This window comes from Hemiscyllium ocellatum, chromosome 13 (genome assembly GCF_020745735.1).
Source record: "Hemiscyllium ocellatum isolate sHemOce1 chromosome 13, sHemOce1.pat.X.cur, whole genome shotgun sequence".
Lineage (NCBI taxonomy): Eukaryota > Metazoa > Chordata > Chondrichthyes > Orectolobiformes > Hemiscylliidae > Hemiscyllium > Hemiscyllium ocellatum.
Genome location: NC_083413.1, coordinates 60,264,485 through 60,289,607, shown reverse-complemented (window position 1 = coordinate 60,289,607; position 25,123 = coordinate 60,264,485). Strand labels below are relative to the sequence as shown.

General features: G+C 35.6%; 1 protein-coding gene across 4 annotated transcripts in view; it reads right to left on the bottom strand.

Moving 5' to 3' along the window:
- Positions 1-2,847: 2,847 nt before the first annotated feature.
- Positions 2,848-25,123, bottom strand: part of pax3b (paired box 3b) — an 86,802-nt gene continuing 64,526 nt past the window's right edge. For all 4 annotated transcript variants that reach the window (XM_060834227.1, XM_060834228.1, XM_060834229.1 and 1 more), the window contains 2 exons: positions 4,704-4,950; positions 2,848-2,882 (listed from right to left, as the gene is read on the bottom strand). In XM_060834227.1, coding sequence (XP_060690210.1) covers positions 2,848-2,882; positions 4,704-4,950 — 282 coding nt within the window. The remainder of the gene's footprint in view (positions 2,883-4,703; positions 4,951-25,123) is intronic.

The window sequence follows — 25,123 nt, the reverse complement described above, 5'->3', positions numbered from 1 at the left end:
GGAGAATAAACAATCATAACTCATCTTTTTTGGTCACTTCTACTAGATGACAGAAGAATAGAAGGTCAGAAGATTGAGAACCAACTTTATATTACAGTCATATCAGGGTTATGATGAGAAAAAGGAAAGAAACAGGTGGGATGGAATCAGAATATGACACTCCCTCAACAGAGAGAACAAAAATATTACAGAGCTCACAATGTGATGGAATGCACTCTAATTGATGTCTACTTTCAGTAAAATGATAAATTACAGACAATGCTCTTTCGCTAGCCCTTAACCTTCGTCCATTTAGGCCAAAATAGTAGAGCTGGTATTTTATCTGACTGCAGGCCTCTGACAGTCATTGCACGATTTCCAACTGTGACATAATAAGGACTTTGTGGGCTGCAGCTTTTCTATTGTTACTTTTTCAGAAGAACAGGTTCAGACCAAAAGCAGTAACATTCAGGCAGAACATTCACTGGTAAGTATTTGGCTGATTTTAATTGCTCACAGAGTTTCCCAACACTTCAGATTATAATTTACTCGAGTATACAAAGTTTAGATTTAAGCAAATCAAGACCTGGTGTGCTGTAACAAATTATAATCCAATGTCACAACTCCCAAATTCAGATCAGCTCTCTTTGTGAAATAGAAATTAAACTTGAAATCTTTCTGGTCACTTTGAGAGTAAACAGTGAACTTACCTAATGAGTCATTGCGGAAGTCTAATTTCCTATTTTACCAATATTTTATAGAGGTGGCAGTAGTCTCTGTATAGCCCCAAAAGCACAAATGTCCTTTCCCTTTCCCTTTCCCACCAAATATCTGACCAAATTCCCTGGTCGTATGTATAAAAGCCCACCTGTTGTCGATTCATTCACAAACCAAAAAAAGAGTCGAACATTCGATATCCATTGCACCATGCACAACAAAAAGACTCATAAATAGGACTCATTTTCAATTGGTTGATTTTCTGAGTGTTTTTATTATAAATAGTAAATATTCACTGTGTTTGTACAGGAAAGAGAATCTTTACATCAAGGCTGTATTTTGCAGTCAAATGTCAAACAGAAGGTTGGATGACAGACACTGCAAAATATTCAGTTCCATCACCCTTTAAAACCAGCATGTGACAGAAGAGGTCATATTATCTAGATCATTGTACTCAATGGCAGTAATTATCTATTTTGTTACTACATGCTAAGCAAAAATGTACATATCATGAGATACATGCTAAATTCTAAGATAGTTGAATATATAGGAATAAATAATAACCTCTCTATGAATATCTATGTTGCAATGCAACAACTTATTAGGTTGATTTGATTATTATAATTACGTTTATGGATGAGGTCCTAGGAAATGTTTCCACAAACTCCTACCAGGATAGAAACATCAAGCTACCAATCTTTCTGCATGATTCTGGAATCATATTGTAACAGATTGTATGGTCATGTCCAAATTGCCACTATATTTTAAGCACTTAGCAGAAAGCCCATCATGAACAATTCCTGAACTTCCCACAAACTACACATACCATTTCTCTAGTCTTACTAAAATAGGATATGGTTTTCAGTCCATGATATAAACCTTACAATATTGTTCTTCTACACCAATTTTACATGTAAGAATTTATGTACAATATCAACGAAATGTATATTTTGCTCAGCTCTTGTACATCCAAAGTGACGCACAAAGTATCTGCCAGTAAACATCTTATATAGTCAACCAATAAAATTACAATGATGTCAAGAAAAATTGAATACAGTACAATACTTTCAAGAAGTACCATGGTAGACAGAAGTACATAATATTGCACATTGCTGTTTCATCACTAAAGGTGGAGTTAGTTTGTTGCTTTTGTTCTTTCTGTGTTGAATGCATTTTGGTAATTTACCTAATTATGGAACTTTAAACAGCTCCATTTATTTCTGACTAAACAAAAGCCTTCCTTTATGTTACCTTGGTCCTTTATTTTAATCATTTTGATCTATCATTGGCCGAGACAGAAGACAGAATGCCTATCATGGTAAACATTTAGATTTAAAAGGAAGGAAAATATGCTTGTTTAGATGTTGTTTTGTCATTGACTGCTGTTTCAAAATACTTCTGTTGTAATCATTTCATCTATAAACATGACAAACAATCCTTTAAATGATCAAGGAAGTGTGTCCTTAAAGTTACTTTTGGAGATAAGCCAAAATGAGTGTATCACAATTTAACGAGACTCAATAAGCCATTGTTGAACAAACAAGTACATTTTGATACACAGGTAACCAGTCAATATAAGTTAATGCAGTAGATGGCTACTATATTTTGGATTTGATTTCACAAGCCATGCCATTCACATTTAAAAGAATACAATGCTTTAAAGCAGAATTGCTTTTATTGTCTGAGAATGGTCCTGTGGAAGACTTGCAAGAATTAATGGTCACCAATAAAATTATAAATTAGTATTTCACTATAATTCTGATCAAATTACACAAATATATATAATATAATATTGAATGCTTGAGAAATTCACTCTATTTCATTATAGTGGCAATAAGTTGGAAATAATTCTTACTCATCATTTACTGAATGCTTCCCCCAAATCCTGAATCATCTGTGTGGGCCACGAGTGGGAATTAATTTTCTCCTTCTTCTCTAAACGGAAGACCCAACGTCTAAGGCAACAGAAGTAAAATTTATACCAAAACTTAGAACAAGGGACTCTTCCTTTGATCACAAATGAAAACCATTATCAAAAAAAGACAAGATTTGGCTTGTGTCTGGGGAATCCAACCGTTGTGGGTACCATAGTCCCATTATGTTTGTGGGTCCAGAACAAGGGTCGTTTCAACTTTTTATGGAAATTTTCACTCATGCTATATCTGGCTTCAGATAATGAAAGGCACCTGTAATGGAAGTAAAAGAAACTTAGGAATTCTTCTTGTGACAACATCGTTGCAAGGGGCCATGTCAAATGCAGGTACAATGTTGTCAGGGCTAATCATGACCTGCCAAAACTATGTGGCTTACTTTGTTTATATTAGGACAAGTTTGACAGTACCACACGGATCCAGGAATATTGTCCAAGATGATGCCTGATTTGGGTTTTATCGGAACATGTGTTTTTAATAGTGACATTCCAGTGGCTGCTTTATTTTTTGACAGACCTTGGCCTTAGGTTCTACATAAATGGCAAGCATATATTAGGTCTCAGCAATTAATCATATCAAGATGCTGCTGACTGCACTGAAGATAATTATATATAGTGCTTTAACTCAGCCTGTCAACAAAACTGTTTCATTAAAAATAGGCAAAACTTTTAAGTGCATAGTTATATATTTTTTGAGAATATTGAGTAAACATTATTTGAACAATATAGCCCAATTTGTTGTCTTTCCAGTGAGCTCAATATGATGAAGTTTCTTTTTCCTAAAATAAACTTTTATTTCTGCTGTCCTAACTTTCGTTTTAAACCAACAGTGGCATTGTGATCACAATAACCGATTTATTTGGTTTCTCAGTTGCCGAGAAGAAAATTTTCAATTAATGTGATCTTATAATTTGCAACATCTTTAAGCCTTCACAAGTATAGAATAAATACGATGTGCAAAACAATTCACAGGTTGAAATTCTACTCTGCTCACTGGCTAATGTGGTCTTGTAACTTCCTTCTGTATTTTAGTTTATTGGCATTTTAGACCTGTCGATGTTAAAGGGGTTAGTTGCTAGCCAAATAACATACATAGAATTTGACTTAATGCATTAAATAGTGCATTAGTAAAGAATCAGAGAGGTTTCATTCTCTGCATTGAATTGTGCATAAAATGTGTGCCTCTGAAGTAAATTATGATGCGACTTACCAAATTTCTATTCCATTGAAAACTGAGATTGAGAATAATGGGGTGAAATTTTGGGTGGCACAATTTGGGAGAAACAAATATTGTGTCATGGATGTAGACAATAATACAGCAGCAATGTTGACTAAGATTTTGTTACGATAGTTAAAAGCAAACATTTCTTTTTTAAAAATAATTGGTTTAAAACTATTGAAGGACAGTCTTTCAATAATTAAACAGCAATGTTCTTTATTTATTAATTAAAGCTATAGTCCAGCTAGTGTAAAAAATATAGAATCATCTGGCTGCATGCTATGAAAGCAGACATTTACAGCCATGAGATTGAGTATTTCTACAGTAACAGATGTTTGGCAGCCTATTAGAATTAAAGGAGAAAACATTTGAATGAAATCCAGCCAAAATATAGTAACTTCCAATGTCTAAAATGCTATCCTAATGCAGGGTAAGGGATTATGTTTTCGGATAATACAACTACACAGTATAGAAAAATGTCAACTTTTCTTTCTCAAATTTAATATAATTTAATTCTGAAATTTCTTGAAGGTGATATTGGTCCTTCCCCTTGTCATGGTTCCGTTGAATCAACTTTAAAATGTTGACCAAAGACGAACATGCTCCTCTTAACATCCGCATGTTCTCCTTGTGCATGTAGCTAGGATGTTGCACTATGTGCCAAAACATACTAAATGAACAGTTTATTTTGTAATTATTTCCAAACATATTTGTATACAAGACTATTAAGTCATACTGAATTTTACATGCATCAAAGTTTGTACACTGAATCACACATTTTTATACAAATCGATGAAGGATGGGGTGGGTAAGCATTTTTATAGGTAAATGTATTGCTTAGATTTACATGGCACTTACTTTGCCCATATTGTCCATACTGGTATCCTGCGACTGCATCCATGCTGTAACCTGAGGAGCTATAAGTTGATGGGCAATATGATTGAGTGGTGGGTAAGCTGTCAAGAGGTTTCATAGGGTCCAGCCGCTGACTGCAGCTGGCAGATACTGAAGTGGAAGGTTCCAGACCTCCAGTTAGTGGTGATAGAGCATAGTCAGTTTGTGGTTGATGCGGAACACCACCAGGATTTGCCAGGAGACCCATTACCTGCAGCAATGAAAAACAGCACTGTTAATAATATACCAATGTCAAACATATGTTTTATTTGCATATGCATAATGGTTTAATAATTGTGCAGTATTTTGGAAACTACTCTCGCAGATCATAACGCATCAAGTTTATGATCCCGAAGGTTAAAGTTGCAATCTTGTTTAGCACTCTCTGTGGATCCCACAACATGAGCACAATACAAACTACCGAACATATTGCTGTAATCCAAAGGTATGGCTCATCCTATCTTAGTTCAAATCACTCTACTTTTAGTTCAAATTATGAGAATAGGACAATGATATATAATATCTAATATAAGGAACTTATGAGGTAAACATAACCTGTGGCATTATTTGTGAAAGTCAAGCTTTAGGATAAGGGGTAGCAGATGTGAGAAAAAGATGCGGAGAAATTACTTCCCTCAAAGGGTCATGAATCTGTGGTGTTTATTATCTCAGAGTGTGGTGGAAGCTGGGATACTGAGTAAAATTGAAGAGATGGATAGATAGCTTTTTAATTACTAGTGGGTTAAAGGGAAATAGAGAGTGGACAAGTAAGCAAGGTTGAGACTGAGGTGAGATCAGCCATGATCATATCAAAAGGTGGAGCAGGCCTGAGAGTCTCTATTGCCTATTCTGAGTTCTTGTGTTGTTATTTAGTTGATTTGATTAAGGGACTGTTGAAGCCTAACATTATGATTGATCATCCTACAGTGTACAGTCTCATATCAGGTAGACAATTGATTGAAACAGTGAGAAAAAAATTAGTATTAAGTTGCTCCAACATGAATTCCCTCCAGTACCAACCTTCACCAAGACAATGGCTGAATGCCCTTTCCCTGCACCTTGTATATAAAAGTCAATGAAGATCATCCTACATCATCCAGGCAGGTTACATTTGCTTACCATTCTTGCCACTGCTGCCCCACACCTCCATTTGAAACCTGGTAACAGTTTTTACAGTTCAATAGTGAATGCTGCAAAAACTTGTAACGGTATGTTAGCCCTCCACATTGGCCTAATCCCATATCCATTAAAGGTCTTCAGTGAGTGAGTTGGCATATTCTTCACAGTCTTGTGACCCAAATCCTATAGTAGTAGACTTAAGAAAATTCAGCTAACTGTATTCAAACAATGACAGAAATTGAATAAAATCAAAAAGAATGAACTGGATCCTACCAATTTTTTTTTCGTGCACTCAGTAAAGATTTGTAGCTTGCATACTGGCTGCCATCATTGTGGGTACATTCGCCAAGCTAGGAAGTTGATTTGCAGATGTTTCGTCCCCTGTCTAGGTGACATGCTCAGTGCTTGGGAGCCTCCTGTGAAGTGCTGCTGTACCGTGTCTTCTGGAATTTATTTGGTTCGGTTCTTGCTGCTTCCGGTTGCCAGTTCTGATTGTTTGTTGTAGTGTCTAGTATATTGGGTCTAGGTTAATGTGTTTGTTGATGGAGTCCATGGATGAATGCCATGTTCTAGAAATTCTCTGGCTGTCCTCTGTTTAGCTTGTCCTATGATTATTGCATTGTCCCAGTCGAATTTGTCTTTCCTTGTCATAGCTACGAGGGACAGCTGGTCGTGGCTGAAGCAGCAGAAAGGGAACCAAATAAATTCCAGAAGACACAGTACAGCAGCACTTCACAAGAGGCTCCAAAGCACCAAAGATGTCACTTAGACAGGGGATGAAACGTCTGCAAATCAACTTCCTAACTCGGTGAACATACCCACCACCACAGCAATTCTTTTTTTCATTTCTAGACTTCTTTATATTTGCATGTGGATCATGTAGAAAAATGAGAATGGTTGCCAATGAACGACTTAAAGAGTTTTGGCAGGAATCCATGTCACTGTGCCAGGATATAGGGGTACACACAAACACACACAAAAGTTCAGGTCAGGAAAAGACTAGCTGGCATATCAAACTTCTGGGTTTGACTTCTACACAGCATCACCTTATCAACTTTTCTCCCCACCCCCATCCTAACTCATGAGAACAAGGGAAAATCTCCACTTGAACCAACCGAATGTTTCTATATTTTCCAGATGTTGATAACTTAAAAAAGATTGCTGGAAAATATCTGATTGGTTTGTATTTAAGGTCAACTTCTGTCATTCAAATTGCTGATTTTAGAAAGCAATGGTTTAAATTTTCCTTTTTTTAAAAATTCCTTAGCTTGAAGTACAACTTTAGACATAAAACTAAATGGGCTCCTACAGATTCCAGTCAATTTTTGAAAGGTTACAATGGAGTGTTTCTTTGCTTTAAATTTGTGCAGTATCACCTTCCACAAACATAAAAAGCAGCACACAAAAGTAAACTTTCTGTCAGTTTACACACAGGTACAGGGCAGTCTACTGAAGAGTAATTTCCTGTCAAAGGCAATTTACATCTATGGACCAATTTTAGGATCAAATAACAGTGAAAAGGTGAAGTCCTCATAAGAATAATTTTAATTGAAAGTAAGTTTTTTTAAGCTTCATAAGGAACAATTCGACTTTTTCTGAAGAGGAACTCGATACACTCTACTATGACCCAAGGCGTTGTGGTATTCTTTCAATTGTATGGATCTATCCACAGGCAAAATCTTAATATATTTGGAGGAATGCCAGTGAAAGGATTAAATATTTTAAAGCTTCCTGTTGCTTAAAAAGTCACTCTATGACCCTGAATGTCCACTAATGCAACGTATAAGTGCTAATCATTCTTCGACATTGTCAGAACAAAGAAAAGTTGTAAGGAAAATTTTGCAACACAATCTCCACTTTGTGTAAGTTGTTTCTTAATGTTCTAGCATAAAAAAAACAACTTGGACATTTAGGTGACTTGCTGTAAAATCAACAGATTAAATTTTAAACTGGTCTGATTCCAAATAAGCTCAGTCAGACCAAAATTTGTGCATCTGACTTTTTGAGAACTATAGACTATTTTTTAAATCAAACTCTTTGTATAATCAAATTGCTCAATCAAAGCAAATGTGACAAGGATATTGAGTAAAATTATATATTTGGACAAAATTGATTGAACTTTTAAATTGCACCACTCCCTCTAGGCACAGTTTTGATATTGGATTAACCGTATTTAGTTTGAAGGGGATTAAAATGAGAGAAATAAATTGAAAACTTTGATGTTCAGAGAAAGATTGTATATTTAAGTGTCACATTGGAGTCTAGATGCCAAATTAGCAGTCAATGGTTGTTGACTTTATATGTTGAAATTCAATGCTCAATGAGGATTTTACTCAAAACATCGGATGGCAGCCCCTAAAGTTGATTTAGTACTCTTAAATTTTAATTATTTTAGTGGTTGATGCTTTAGTGTTGCCTGAGGCTCATTAGATAAATGCACTGCCCAGCACAGTACTGAGCCTTGCAGATTTGATCATTGATGTTTGTTTTATTAACAGATCTCAGCAGAGAAACTATGCGCTATAATTATCTACTGTGAGATGAGATAGACAGGATAGAAGGGGGTGCAGGACTGGTCAGGATTCCAATAAATTTTAACCTGGTACCTTGATACTATCATTATTCATTGATCCATTCTTTATATTCAATCATGGGATTTGAGCATAGGAGGAAGATGAGGATTTATTTCCATTTATTGAGAAGGTGGCTATGAGCTGTCATCTTAAACCACCTCATTTGGTGTGGTAAAGCTACCCAAAATCTTGTTTGACAGCAAGTTCCAGAATTTTGATTCAACAACAATGCAGGAATAGTGATATAATTCCAAGTTTCGACTGTATGTAAGATGACAGGAATCTTGGAAGTAGTGGTGTTCCCACAAATATGATGTTCTTCTCAGTGGCCTTGGTTATTTGCTGCTGTGCATCTTGTAGGTGACATACTTGGCAGATATGGCAGACTCAGTGAAATGTTTGAAATGATGGATGGGGTACCAATCAAACTGTCTGCTTTATCATAAATAGTGCCAAGCTTATTGAGTGCTGTTGGGAATGCAATTGCCCTTGCAAGTAAAAACTGCTTCATTACCTTTCCAACTTGTGTCTTGTAGAAGTTGGAGAGTGGTGGGAGTCTAGAAATGAGTCACTTGTTGCTAAATTTGTAGCCTCTGACCTGCTGTTGTAACCACCGTATGTATACATATAGTAGATCCAGTTAAGTTGGTGGTCAATGATGACCCTCAGATTGTTGAGATTGGGGGGTTAGCTAATATCACTAATACTGAATGTTAAAAGGGGAGATGAGATTCTTTGTTGAGATAGTCATTGCCTGACTCCTGCACTGCATGAATATACTTGGAAAAGATGTGCCCACCAATATAGCACAAGGTGAAATTCAGCTCTGATGTAATCGAAAAACATTTTAGCATTCACAGTCTAGGTTCACAAGTCCAGAATGACAATTTGGAGAAGATACCGAAGGGTGGTAGATCCTGTGAAGCTACAGTGGAGTTTGAGGCAACTCCTTTTGGATGTGGCGAGGTAGAAATCACTTTAAATGTTCTGGGACTGAATAACATGTCATATGTCTGGCTTTGCTTGAATACATTTGGAAACTTCACTTGTTGAAGTGTCACAAGACTTTTATTTCTGAAATATTAACTTGGATTATTTTGAAAATTCATATCTGTGATTTCAAGCAGAATCTTATCCAATCCAATCATAAAATAAAATTAGGATTAAATGCACTCTGCGTGAGTTTTAGATAGTAGTCCAACTGCTGCAGTCTTATCACTGGTTAACCATCAAGCAATAATAGCCATTTCAAATACACGTTGATTACAGAACCTATTAACCACATACATGGATTTCCAATAATATTTCACCATAAAAATTCAGTGAAATCAATTTTTTTTTACAAATGTTTGTGATAAACCCCTGCATGTCCGTTGAGTAACGTTTTCAGCCCTTGAGTGGTTTACTGCTGATAAGAATGCTCCAGGAATCAACCTGCAGTTGATTAACAGCAAAATAATTAGATTTTAGTAATTTCTGCATGGTTCTTTGAGAACAAGAAAAAGAAACTAGCCTCAAGGCACAGTGTGTCAGTTAAGGTATTTCAATGTGACCTTCTCACTTAAAGCATGGAGTTACAGGAAGGGCAGAACTAGTCTGCAGCAAATCATACTGCAAGAACTGAATGAAAGCAAGACTAGTCTATAGCATCCACCCCCTGCCTGTGGTACCAGGGTTGTTCCATCCATAAACAGATGATTCTCGGAATGCCCAAGAGTAAAAGATGAATTTTCTGGAGAATCGGCAATTTTTAGTTTTGAATTTTGCAAGCCTTATGAGGCAGGGTACAGACAAAATAAGTATCTATGTGAATTGGCATTCAATCAACAGTGCAGTCATTACCAGTTCTCTCTGAAAAAGAACCTTTCCAACATTTTCAACCTCTGGCCTCTCTCAGATGAGATTACTAAAAAAGCACCATTTTATTCCGTACATTAATGTCCACAGGGAACAAAGCTAAGACGACAAAAATTAATTTAACTTGGTATTAAACACTGAGATGAATTCATAAATTCATAGTGAAAATTATAATGAATGGGAATGATACTGAACCCTTCTCAAAAGTTGAAAGACTGCATTACTTTTCAATTATATGGCAATTTAACCACAGATCTTTTTTAAAACACTAGCATTTCTATGATCTTATATAACATTCTGACTGAAATCCTGGAAACGTATTACGTACTTGTTAAGTCATATCACTGAGAAAATAACGAGATGGAACCTTTATGAGTGGAGATGATCTTTGGTCCATGCACTCTGAACATACATTGCAATTGCAAAAGTAATCATATTTCTTACATAAATAGCCTATGTTTTGCCTTTTATATTAAAAAAATTCATGCCATATTTGAGCCCCTTCATTATTGTTTACCTGTGGCAACATGGGTACTAAGAGCTCTACACTAGAAAGCATTAGCAAAACCAATCTTCCTTTTTAGTAAGTTCTGTAAATAGTGTACAAGGGGAATACAGGCAGAACTTTAGCTGTTACGAAAAGCTTAGAGTTAACTCTTAGTTTATCTACGTTGTCACATAGAATGTATCTTCTGCAGAAATGCTAGGGGTTTTGCTTCCAAAGAATTATTGTTTATATTAATCTATACAGCGTTTCAAATCAGGAAGCAACTGAACACTGCTTACTGACCCTTAACAAACTGAAGGCAGTAACCAATTCAGGTTCAGTTACAATGAACATCTCCACATGAGATTGATCTAGACAGTACCATTGTATTCAAACTTTGGGAATGGTAACTTATCGAGAGCTTTAGCAGGCTAATAGAAAAGTTAACACGATGAGAGCCTCCATTCTTTTTAATATTTGAAATATGAGACCATGATGAGATTATCTTAATAAGTAACAATCTCATGAGCAGTTAAGGGCTCGTCTAATTGTGGGTCACTGCTCACATCACTCCACAATTGTTCTAAATCACAGCATCTTAGAACATTAGCTCCCAAAATTTACAGGTTTTCTCCAACCTAACTTCACTTTAAGATCGGCAAAAATAACCGCTAATACACCAGTGCTTGGAAACAATATGCCACAGCTTTCCCTGCAGATTTTTGGAAATGGCCCACTTATCAATGTGCAAAGTGTCTGGCATCAAACAAAGCACACAGAGAAGCTGTGCCTCCTACCTGCTAGCCCACTGTTAATTGGTGTTCATCAACTGACTCAGCAATTCTGAGTATAACATAACTGCCATCCAGGATTATCTGCTAGGATTGCAGCCTTTTACAACTTTGAATCAATATCTATTTTAGATACTAAGCTTAAACTAAAATTCACTGCATTTGTCGCACACACATAGACCAAGAAACCAGTTCCCTATGGATGAACTGGAATGAATGTTCACAAAATGTGTCTGTAAATGCTTTAACTATATTTAAATCACAATAGATCATACCATTCTATGCAGATAGGTACTATTATTCTAGCAATCTACAGTTGTATTTAGTTTTACTTTTAATTTGTGCTTGTGAAAGATGTTTTTAACTCAAAAATGCTTGTAAAAAATACCAACTAGCTTCCCATTATAACTTCATATCTAAAGTTCACTATCTTGTCAACTTTTTGAATCATTGGAAATTTTACTGATAGTGAGAGCCAGCACATAAAAATTTGTGCATGTGTTCATATATTCGTGGTATTTCCTCTATTATACCACTGTAGAACCGTATAACATAACTTTACCGCCCTGAACACACTATTGTTTGAAATTGAAAAAATATGGAGCCACAGTATGTCCTCAACATATAGCATAAAACTGAATGAGAGTAAAGATTATATAAGATTAAAGGCACTAGTTTCTATTGATCTGTGCGATACTTTATTGGCTAACAACAGAGATTTAGCTCTACTATTGTAAATAATCATTTTGTTGTAATTCCAGATGTATCTCCAAATTTATTTAAATAGTAAGAAAGACTGAAATTGTCTCATTTTAAATAGAATGTCACTGTATCAAGTTCACTTTCTGCAGGTTTCACAACAGAGGTCTTAATGCTACATTCGCACTGAATGCTAGAAGGTAAAGCAGTAAAAGCTGAAATGGTATAAGCATTACATTTAAATATTTGACTTAATTATATTCAAACCTGCATTATAACAAGAGGAAACACCTGAAAACTGAACTATGCAGTTCTTGCATGAGCATTATAACTTGTTCCTAATGTACAATCGACCTAAAACTGTTGTAAGCCTGATAACACTAAAGCTGAAGTATACAGTTTCTCTTTTCCTGGGCAATGTTTTCAACTGGTCCTACAGCTGGCTTAAAGTAAATAAGCAAACAAACTTGAAAACATCACAAACTGCTCCCAGCGCATGAACTTTAATATTGTCGTCATGGTTCACAAAATTGATCATCTATGCAAACTTATTCCAGCTGCTACTGGCTAGGTCAATAACCAGAAAAAAAAAGTCCACTTTCAAATTATGTAAGTCAAACAAAGATTACCATATGAAACTTAAAGAATCTTAGTCAGTACAACAAATACAACCTTAAAGTGCAGTTGACTGACACAGATCTATTATCACTGGACCCCATATATAATTCTCATCATCTCTGACAGAACAGTAAAATACTTTGATGTTAACACCACCTTGGGTATATTTACTATAGACTCACATGCATACAGTCTGTGATTTTATCAACTTTTAAGTCTTTCTGGATTTTTTAAGTACCTGATGCCACATTATTTTGTCTCCAATTTGTAACAGAACTTCTAAGGGCTTGAGACCTGTGTAAATCTAAAGAATGAAATGGAATTTGCTCTGTGACTTCAAATTTAGAATTTATGAATCTAATGGTGTACCAGTGCATCAAATTGTGTTACTAGAAAATTAAAGGATTTTCCATTTTCTTATGAGTGACATTTAAATATTTTGCTGTCTTCTGCTCATATGGTCTCAATCTTCAACTTTCATAATATTTTCATATTTAAAAATCACAACGAACAATGACTATACAACATAGCAGGAAAAGGGTTTTCTTAAGCATTGTATTATTTTACATTTCTAATATATTCATTATGGTTGTTACGTAGCTTGGATGTGTACCTGTTTGGAATAAGTCAAAATACATCTATACAAATAAAAGGGATATGTGTCAACCCTACATCAAATAAAGCTAAAGAGAAAGGTAGTTGGCTTGAAATATAGATCATTGTAGACAATCATTTCCAGTTCAACATGAAATAGAATTACATAAGTAAAAATTTGAAAACTAATGTTCATATTCAATAATCTTAAAAAATGTATATATTACACATTGGATTTTATTTTCCATCCTTTATAGTTGCGAAATACATTTTTAATTTAAATAGCTAATTAATCATTATTTTGTCTTCTGCATCATAGAGTTTTTATTTAGTATATAACAAACTGTGTGATTGTTAAATGTAGTGTATTGATAAATAACTAAAACAGATATGGATGTTTGAACAAATTAGTTATCATGATAGACTGAAATAATACAAGTTTTTGGCCAAAATAGAGAGACAGTCATGCAATACAAGATTGTTACCCTAATCACTATAACATTCATGAAAGGAGGAAGGTTGTGGTCACAGATCGACGTCTAGATGTTAATACAGATGATAGCAGCAGGTAATGTGCTCATGCAATGAAAATGAGAGAGATTCTGTATGTTGTACGGGAGCTTTTCTACACCGGTTATATTCAACATGGAGACACTAAGAACTAAACACCACTTAAAACATAACATAAGATACTTGGTGTCAAAATTAAGGTGAATCGTAATATAGAGACTGTAGCCATTGGGAAAAGAAACAAGAGATTAGGGGAATGCCTCAAGGCGCTGCAATAGAATCTCTCTGTTTTCCATTTATATAAATGAGTTGGAAAAAGGAGAAATTATATTAAAGTTTGTTATTTACATCAACGTAACAGTGTTGCAAATTGTGAGGAAAATACAGGAGAATAAGTGCAAATTAGCAAACTGGCCAGAGAAATAACAGATCCATTTCAATGCAATGTAATCTTCAACAATACATTTAGGGAAACAGTATAGTGGAAGGAAGTGTCTTTAAAATGACATTTTTAACATAGAGGAAGAACAGAAAAATACATGAGTGCTGATATTTAAAGACAGTAATGCAAACATAAACAGATTATAAAAAAGGCTAATGGTCTTCTAGGTTTTATATGTAGGAGCAGTTAACATAAACGCACAAAATTATATTGAATTTTCACAAAATTTAATTTAACCATAGTTGGTATACTGCTTTCATTTATGGGGAACCCAGTATATAGGATGACTATAAGAGCAATGGAAAGGTTACAGCAATAATTTAAAGAAGGTAGACCAGGAATGAGAAACTATATTTATGGGGACAGATACAAAGAGTAAAGACCTATTTTCACTAGAATAGTGAACTTCCAAGGGAATTCATTCAAGGTTTTCAAGCTAATAAACTGTTTGAAAAAGGTCAACAATGACTTGCTAACTGACAGTTTTAACTAGCTGGTTAATTCATAAATGAGTACAGGCTGGATGCTTCCTTGAAGCATGAAGACAGAAGTAAAAATACTATTTTTTCACAAAGAGTGTTAATAGAACATGGAACACTTTATCGCACATTATCAGGCAGAGACAGTGGATAGGATTTTCCCATTTTCCAGTTAAAGTGTTTAATTGAGTGAAATTCAAGTCACATGGGCTGCCATCGCTCAAAGTGACTTTTTTCACCTAATCTTCCACTCTTCACCTCATTAGTTATACAGCTATGCTATTGGGTGGCTCTTTCAGGGATTTGTGCAGAAACATCATCGGTTCAGGGATCCTCCAGCTTTCAAGCCTCTGACCCCACAGTTAAAGCCCAACTGCATATCATTTCAGATGCATAAGCCAGGGACTGGTTCTTATACTGCGGTGCTTGACCGTAGACACCAAACCCACGTTTCAGAGGAAAAGGAGGCCTACTCCCCTACTTCATGGACAGGGATTTGGAGGTGCTGCTGGAGAGGAGGGCAGTCCTCTGACCAGCTGATCACTGCAGAAGGTCACACCATCAACCCTGCCAATCTGGACATAGATTGCAGCCCAAATCAGTGTTGTGAGCGTGAAAAGGAATACTTAGTAGTGCAGCAAGCTGACCATGGCAAAAATTGACAAGGACATAGATCCCCAAATTCCAGTGGCACAACCTGACAAGTCCTGTAACTTACTTTGCCAGCACCCCGTGACTGACTTTAGTGCCTGTTCACACTACTCTTGCTTGACTTCGTCATACCTCCATTTGCTTGAAGCACTTGCCAATGTTTTTGCCACATAAACTGCTGGCAGGTTGGATGCTCACGTTGCATGGAGCCACAGAGTAACACCCTCTATCTGACTGATACATTGACTGTTCAGAGCCGCCCACTGTCAAAAGCTGCCTGCCTCCACAGGAACTGGCTGCCTGTAACTGGGCATTTGGTAAGAAAAAATGCTAGCCACACAGAGCCTGGCAGCCTCTGAGTCAATCCTGAAGTCGTTAATTGGTGCTAAGAAAGCAATGAGAAGTACACAGAGACTGGCAGCCTCCAAGTGAACAGTTATGTTTCTGAGAGATATGAAATGAAAATGGCCCTGCCTGGAAAGGGACCTGGCAGAAGCTCCCATGTTGTAAGTGTCCCTGAGCTCTGAAGTATAATGTTGAAGGGGTGAAGTTGTGTCTGAGTTCATCCGAGAACAAGCATGATATGGTCTGGTGGAGTTGCCAATTTCAAAAGGTAGAGGAGAATATTGTTCTGAAGTAGTCATTGATGGCACAAGCTTTTGGAGAATCAGAAATTTGCATCATAGTTTCTCTGTGATGAAGAAGGGAAATGGAAGTGGCACATAAATGAGGCAAGCTGGGATTTTAATGAGATGCAAATGCACGGAAATAAGATGAAAAACACTCTACAATAAGAATCTGAGTTCACCATTCACGGGCTTGAGGGGAACATCAGGAGCATTTTTCCCAGGGAGAATCGATGTTTCATTCACACTGGATTTTTTTCCTTTTTTTTGCCATTATCCATGCCACATCAGGGAGGAAATTTCAACCCAGTATGTCATATTTGATTGAAACAAACCCATACATAATGGGCCAGGGCTCAGTTATGAGCTAGGAGCCAATTTGTACTGCTGGCCTGCTTTGGCATGGCTCCCTAACTCATCCACAGTTTAGCATTCTATTTCAGGGTATCTCAACCAGACAGCAAAATTAGGGTGACTCCCTAAATCTGTCAAAAACTATTTTCTATAGTTAAAGGTATCCACGATAGGACAGAATGGTTAAATGATATTTTAATTCCTAAGGCATGAAATTTTAGGCGATTTTATCTTTCAAACTGAACTCAAAAGTCTCCAAAAGATAGCCAGTTGACCAATAATTCGATCAAAAGAGTCTCAAAAGGGAACAAAATATATGTTCTAGACTAATATGAATCAATTATGTACCTGAAACCAGTCTAAAGAGTATACTCATTAAATTAAAGGTCAGAAGTCATACAACAACAGGTTATAATCCAGCAGGTGAAGTAACTGAGGGGCTGCGCTCTGAAAGTTTGTGATTTCAAATAAACCTGTTGGCCTATAATCTGGTGCCACATGATTTCTGACCTTGTCCAGCCCAGTCCAACACCGGCACCTCCACATCATTAAATTGAATGCATTGATCAAACACAAAGACATTGAATATCTCAAATTCTTTAAGTGTTAAACAACATCATAGGATGTAGAATCAATATTACCACGACTTATTTGAAAAAGGACTTTGAATTTGTAAAATGATGAGACCGCCATGTTTTCTGCCCACTTTTGAAAACAGCAAGGACTCTTTGTAGATAGAGATCCACCAGAAAAAGTTTCAATGAGTTGCAAGTCATCAAAGCAGTAAAGGTAATTACTAGCATTAGTTTCATTGTGGGAGATCCTAGCAGAGAGAAGGACTGCTCAGTCTGTTCCAATTTAGACTTCACCTGAGAACAAACCTCCTAAATACCTGACAAGAGACTTCACAGACTGCTGAGAATCTTTCACTTTACAAGACCCACATTTCAACTTTCAAACTTCAACCTCATCTGTGAAGCCAGAGGCCTGACATGAAAGAGTTAAAATAGTTATAACAATAATATTACATATATCTTTGTGCATGAAAGATGATGTGCGAAATTAGTAAGGGAAATGTTGCACTATTTTCAGGATAAGTATGAGATAAATAAATAACTTTGTTGTTTTAAACTTGTAAAAGCTTACTGTTTCAAATAATTAATTTGGCATTCACACTCAGAGTAAAGAAACAAATACCTCTGATGGACAAAAATACTTCACTGGCACTAAAGAGAACAGATCATTTCTGTCTGCAACAAAAAGAAATCTAGGAAGTCCACAATCCTGTCTTTCACTCTTATCTGGAGTTCCTGCTGCAGAGTCTGAGCAATTGACGTTAGCACAGAGCAAGCCTGTCCAACCAAGCAGATAAGAATGAAAGCAGCCATGGAAATAAGCAGTGCAATTGTGGTCCTTCCAACCTGAAGACAAGGCACTAAGAGAATGCAGGACCTTGGAAGGGTTTGAAAGATGAGTAAAGTAACACTTTGTTTTAGCTGCTAAGCTCCATACTCATATGTTTTTTTCCAACAATCCCTTGCACAGTACTCATCATGTCTAGTGCATCTAGCAGATACACTCATTTTTCTTTTTCTAGGCATCCGTTTATATTCTCATCTGAGCAGCTAACACTCATGTCATGCTCAGCTACTTCTGCCTCACAGTCACACTCCACTGATATTGTTCTTCCCTCCATCTACACAAGCTGTTACTTGGAGGAGAAGGGACCACAAAGCTTTGGAGAAAGTAAAAAACTGAGGGTAAGTGTGATCCTCCAGTGATGACCATCATGGCAGCCAATTTCTCACCTTGTCCATCAGGAAACTGGTTTTGTTCCAGTAAACTGGAGATGCCAGCAATAACCTGCAGTAAGAACCTGGTTTTATGCATTCTGAAGCAGATCATGCTTTGCCTTTAGATTCTGTGTTGAAGGTCCTGTTTCCTTGTAGCTGCCTGTGAGCACCCAGCCCCACTGCCCTGTGAAATAACGTGCAACTACTTAATGATCACCTCAATGAGAAAGGTGATAGCAGGTCATTGGTAATCTGAATGGTTTGAAGTCCTTGACAAATAAACTGACTTCCAAGAAATTAAGAGCCCTGTCAAATGTAAGTAGCACACTTTCAGAAGTACTGTTGATGCAGTAGCCATTCTCCTAAGCACAACTACAGCTAGTAGGTTTTACTGTTTGAAGGCTTCCCAAAATTTCAGTTTCACTTCTTAGCCCTTAGTTCAGGAAACCTGTGAGTTGGTCAGTAATGGAAGTTATTTTAAGTTAAATTCACAACTGAATGACTCTCTGAACATTGGAATTATTTACTCCACAGTTGCATAGATAATTCTCCCTCACCTCCAACCAGGTTAAACCTATGTTACTCCTGACCCAACATCACGTTTTGAACTTTACCCATAACACCTATCTTTTATGACTTAAAAGTAATTTGTGTAAATATTTTGAAAGGATAGAATAAAACAGAAGGATAATGGACTTGGAACAGTGAGAGCTAGTTGAAGAGGGAAAACCGGCAGAACATGATGGAACAAATGGCCTCTTTCTGTGTTGAAATTTCTATAAAAATCAAATATCTTGTTTGAAGTCACCACACTCTGTAATAATTGCTCTGACACATTTTCCAACATTTAAAGCTTATGTTGAACATCATCAACAAACCTGCCTTGAATGACTTCAACTCCGTGGAAAATGTAATCAACAACTACACAACTTGCCTCCAAATGTTAAAATTAATCATGAATACGATGTGCCTATCAGATCTGTGTCATTCAACTGGCCAATGATAAATGGCTCAGTAACAGTTCAATACTATAACAAAATGATTGTAGGTTTAAATGAAAACTCGAATTTGGACATCCTCCAGAGACATATTAATTATTTTAAGAATATTATAATATCACACCAATACTTTCTAACAGGTGCAGAGCATTTTACTTTTATTCAAACAATTTAAATTTCTAATTATTGGAAGATTTTATTCGCTGGCATTTTATTTTCTTCATTGAAATATTTGGTGGAGTTAAATAATTAAAAGGTATTATAAAATCTCATTTTTCAGCAAGGTTGCAAGGTATTTGTTTTTTTGGTGGATTGGAAATATCTAGTGCAGACTGGGGAACAGTTTTTATTGCTTATAAATTGAAATGATTACTTAGTAGTCAGTGACAATTTTTTATCTTTGAAAAACAGAAAACTAGATAAGGCAACAGCTATATCAATGTTGCTCTTGGCTTTAACTGTATTGTAGTAAGTAAACCTATAACAAAGCAGCATATGACTTTAATTTAGCAAGTTGCATGCTTTTTTTAAAAACTATTAACATTATTTGGGAAGAAACAAATTAACTTTATTTTGAATTGATGATCATTTTTTAAATCCAGGCAGCAAATATGTTACAATTGCAAAATAAAACTTTGCCCTTAAACTATGCTGGAATATACTGATACATGGCTACTTTATGCAATCCTCTGAAACATACCAGCTGCTATTTTAACACAGTCACTAACTCAGTTAAAATGCATGGATTAAAAGAGCGGGGAAAGAAATATCACACAACCTCTGTGACTGGAGATGCATAGCTTGCAATGTACTGGTATTCAACAGATCCAAAAAGTTGATTTTCAATAACAAATATATTAGTTTTTTTCCATATTAGTAAAAATAGAAAATTCTCACTCATTTTCTCCAAGCTAAGTTAGATTCCCTTGCATTTGCATTTGAAAACTAGAAAACTAGAAAATTGTAAATAAATTGGCATTGATCTGAATAGGCAGGCATAAGAGATAGATGTACCTATTATAAACTTATTTAAAGGAACAAAATAAAGGAAATTTTTGGTTCTTGTCCTTGAAAACACATAAAGCATTTCTTATGCACTGTTCACTTGGCTTAACTCATTTAAAAATAACATCTTATGTTTGGTTGATAGCTTGGAACAAAAATATTTAGTACTTATAAAATATTATGAATCAGAGAATGTGTCAGAAGTAATGAAGAGTGTGAAATTGGTCTTTGGTGATAATTCTCAATCACCTGTTTTGCATTCTCAGTACATTTTACATGTTGCCTGATTATCTTTTCTATTGAAGCCAATTTCATAACTTTTTTATATGTTGGCATTTATAAATCTACAATTAGGATCAGTATTAAACAAGTAAATTAAAACATTTATTTGAGAAATTGTACTCTAATTTGCAAAGTGTTGAGAATTAAATAATCACTATTACTTAATTCTAACAAAATGCTATTTTGCTACTGCTAATATTTTGCATGTTGGTGAATTACAGAAAAGATTTTGAAGTTTGGGAGATTGAGGTACGTTTTTATATTTAGATATGTTGTCCAGATATATATCTAAGTAAGGCTTACAATTATCACATAATTCATTTCTAGTGGTGCCAATTTTACAATATTCAGGGTTGAGACTGAGCAGCATTTTAATAGTGACAGAGAAACAAAGGGCTGTTAGCATAAAATTTGTGAAATCAAGTTCTAATTTGAAGTAAATGAAACAGTATTGCAATGCCCACACAGATTCTGTGAGGAAGTGTTGAATTAAATTGCTCCTGACATCATTAAAATCTCAGCCGTTAAGAGTAATTTGATGTGAATAAACAGTAAAATATCTCACAGCTAGGTAGCACATAAAAAGTCCTTGGAACTGGTCGAGTCAGTGAAAAAATGCTCCCTTTAATACCAAAGCCCATCTGTGAAAACCACGGACCATGTTAAGTGAATCAAATTTTCTGATGGACGATTATATTTCATTTCTCTTTTCTCTGAACCAGAAAACTGCACCGCATTAAAAAATATATTTTATTCACAGATTAATAATCGATCTACTTCCACTGGGGTGCACCATCTCAAGAATCAAATTGCTAGCAAAAGCTATACTGTATTTCATTATTTTCAGGCTAAATAAGATCTTTCTCATACATAATATATTTTCTTGCAGCGAATTAACATTCTTGTTTCAAACTCGACTGACAGTTTTTAGATTCAGAAATGTATTACACAGGAGCTGATGACATACTCCTTTCTGACCCTTACACATTTGCTTTCTGTCATTTACAGAACATGCTGTCAGTGGAATCCTGATAAATGCTCTTGAAGATGTCACAGCAAAGCTCGGCCTTAATGCGAAACACATGCGGGTCAGTAACCCTCCATTCATCATCAAGAAGAGGGTCAAGCTACTGCTAGATCATTGATGGTCAAAAGCAATTAACCCTTTCATTTACTATTTCTGACAGGAGTGCGTTTCTCCATCACCCTGGATTAATCACCAACACTGATGGTTTCATATTTTTATTGCTTTACAAGCTGCTAATGCCAGGGTAAACTTTGACAGGTCAAAATCATAAAGAAACATATAACAATTCATTTCTAAAGCTGCATTTTCCATAGGTGTGAGGTTCTCCCCACTTCAAGGAACTGTAATACCTTCCAATACTTTGACTTTTATCTTGCTTTGCTCACCTTATATAATCTCACTACTTCCACCAAAGTCAGTGGAATGTAAAACCAGACAGCATGCAAAACAGGCAACAGATCCAAACTGGTCCATTTGTTGTTTCTGGAGGTGGTTAAAAATATCCCAAGAGAGTCTTTACTTTCTGTGGGTGTCCTTATGGACTAGTCATCAATGTGGCACTGTATCAAAAGCTTTGCTGGAAGCTGATTAAACAACATCCACTGTGTTCCTCCATCCACAGAATTTGTTATCTCCTCAAAGAACTCAAACAGATTTGTCAGGCATGATCTCCCACTTATAAAGCCTTCCTGGTTCCCTCTTATAATGCTGCTTTCTGTCTGGGTTCCTTCAAGACACTATCAATTGCTTGCTTTGTCATTCTTTCTTAGTTATTTTTTAATGGATCATGTGATTACAACCAAGATATTTTTGGAATTGATTTTTCTGTTGTCTGTTGAAAGTCTCAGCCAGGGTCTCTGGTGTACACATTTCCTCTTTTCATAGCTTTTCCAGATAACTCTAGTGGCTAATCCAAGGGTCAATTTTGTTTTCCTTTGCTGTACCCGATTTCCACAAAATTAACAGTGATCTGCACTTTGCATGATTTCTGTACTGAAAGGGGATCAGACCTTGTTTTGAATAAGTTCAAAGCCACTTTCTCAGACTTTTAAACTCAACCCTCCAGAAATGCATTTCAAGATTTCTTTTTAAGACTGCCGCATACTTTTCTGATGACTTCAGTTAGTTAGCTATGTGTACCTCCAAAACAATTGTTAAATGTTTTATGTTGATTACTCTCTTTTACCTTGTCAGGTAAGTTTAATGTCCCCACCTCTGGATAAGATTTTTGAGCTGCAATATATGCCACTGATTCTCTGGTCAGTGCTCCCTTTCAGAGTGTGTCAATGAATTTAGCCTCCTGGTTCCACTGCTTATTTTATATCCTCAGTCTGACAATTTATGTTATCCCATCAGATTAAATGACACATCCACTTGCCAAGAATTCTGCAGAATCAAATAAAATAAATTACCATTTCTGTGACTTACTTATATTTTCTGAAAAAAATTGGATTATTTATATTGCATTACTGATGTTATATATAAATTCTTTAATCTTTTGCAGTTGCTATTACAGTAATGCTTTTGGAGGCACAGAGGAAACATTAAGAAATTTAGAAACAGATGCAAAAAATTGAAAAATGGGACAAATTTTCAAAAGTTTGCAATTTGCTCATTACTAGTGCAAATTCAGTCTGTGCTGCATTTTGCTTCTGACAGACATTTTATTTTAAAACATCAATGGATCTCTCCCTTATTCAGTGACACATGGTCAAATGATGCACAAGTTACAGCAAATTCCATAAAATGACCATTTATATTTCAATTAACTAATCACTCAAACAGCAGGGGGAAAAAATTGGATTTGTCTGTTGCCTGGGAAAGTCTATTTGGTCAATAATATCAGAACTCTATATTAAACCTGGAATTAAAATGTACAAAACAAGTTCTGAATAAGTCAGGAAAGGATAAATTCAATAACTCTGCAAAAACAGAGTTTAAGTTTTATTTTTCCTACCTGTTGAGAAAATTTCTGTTTGATTTCAGACCATAAGTAGTCAAAAACTTAATTTATGCCTCCTCCTGCTTAACCATTGGAAGCTTCAAGCTGCTATCTTTTTTTATTTAAAGAACATTGCTTTCATGTTACTGATTGACAGCCAGAATAAAATAGACAAAGTTATTATCTGAAATGTTTCAGAATTAACAATTGTTTAACAGCAGAATCAAAAATTATAGAGCTAAATTTATGTTTCAAAACATGGTGGCACAAAGGATCCATAGGATGTTTCAATACTTGCTGCACCTTCAGGAGATGTACTAGTTAAAAAAAAGAGATCCATTGAAAAATCTTTAAGATTGGGTTAATTCATCTCCGAAAAGTCAATTATAAGGGCCTTTTACATTACAGTAAGGATATGCATCAGATGTAATTTAATTGCCAGCCAGTCTCCTATGATGCTAGTCAATGTAGTCTCCAGTATGTTTTTAATACTTAGTTGATAAAGTGGAATTGTATTTAAATGATCATATTGAAAGTGGTAGTCTGAGATATTCCCAACGCAGGTATTTTTAATCTATATGTTCAGGTGCATTATGACGCATATTTCTGGAGCTGGTGGAGGGGTAGACAAAGTGGATATTCTCTGTAGCCTAAATAGGCACATTCTGAGCTCAATTAGAAGGCAGTTGCTGAAGATTGGCAACTCCTATTATGGGGATACAGGAGGATATCTGGTCAAAAGAAACAATAGGAAATGATTGGTTTTCTTTCACTTCAAATTATATTTTGGATGAATAGAATTTAGATGTAAGAATTTTAGTATTATTACATGTTAATTATTTTCAGAGAGACGCTACTGAGATTTTCCATGCTGTATTTTGTTTGTAAGTATAATTTGTAACTGGTTCACTACAAAAGCAAATATATAGTCTTCTTCTACCAAGTATTGTAATTTGGGTATCATGTGTTGTAATATTTTTGTCACAATAGGTTGAATATATGCATTCTTTCAAAAAACAGATCAGAAGGCAACAGACCATCAACGACAAACTCCAGGGACTCTAAGACTGGGAAGTCATTGAGAGTCTTAACCTTTCACACATAAAAACTGCTTTCACATGACACTCAATAAGGCTGTCTTTGGAAGCTACACAAAAAGTATGTTAGTCAGGGATGAAGTACAAAGAAGTTATTTTACTTTGTCTTTTTATATTGAGAGTCGTAAGCTGTGTGTTATAACAGAAGTAATGATTTTAGAGCTCATTATAAGTATATAGTAACATATATTTTAACCAGTTTTTAAAATATTTTAAAAAGGCCCAAAATAAAGATATTACCATAATTTTATATTTCAGATGATCCAGATAAATTGTTCCAGCTTTGGTCTTGTGGTTTATGACATGATCGAAATGCCTTGATACTGTGCGTGCTTTGTAACTCATGCCTATGTATCCATGATTCTCTGTGTATCACATGGAGTTGAACTAGATCTTATTACCTATAATATCACTGCTTAGAAGTGAAAGGGCACTTAGTT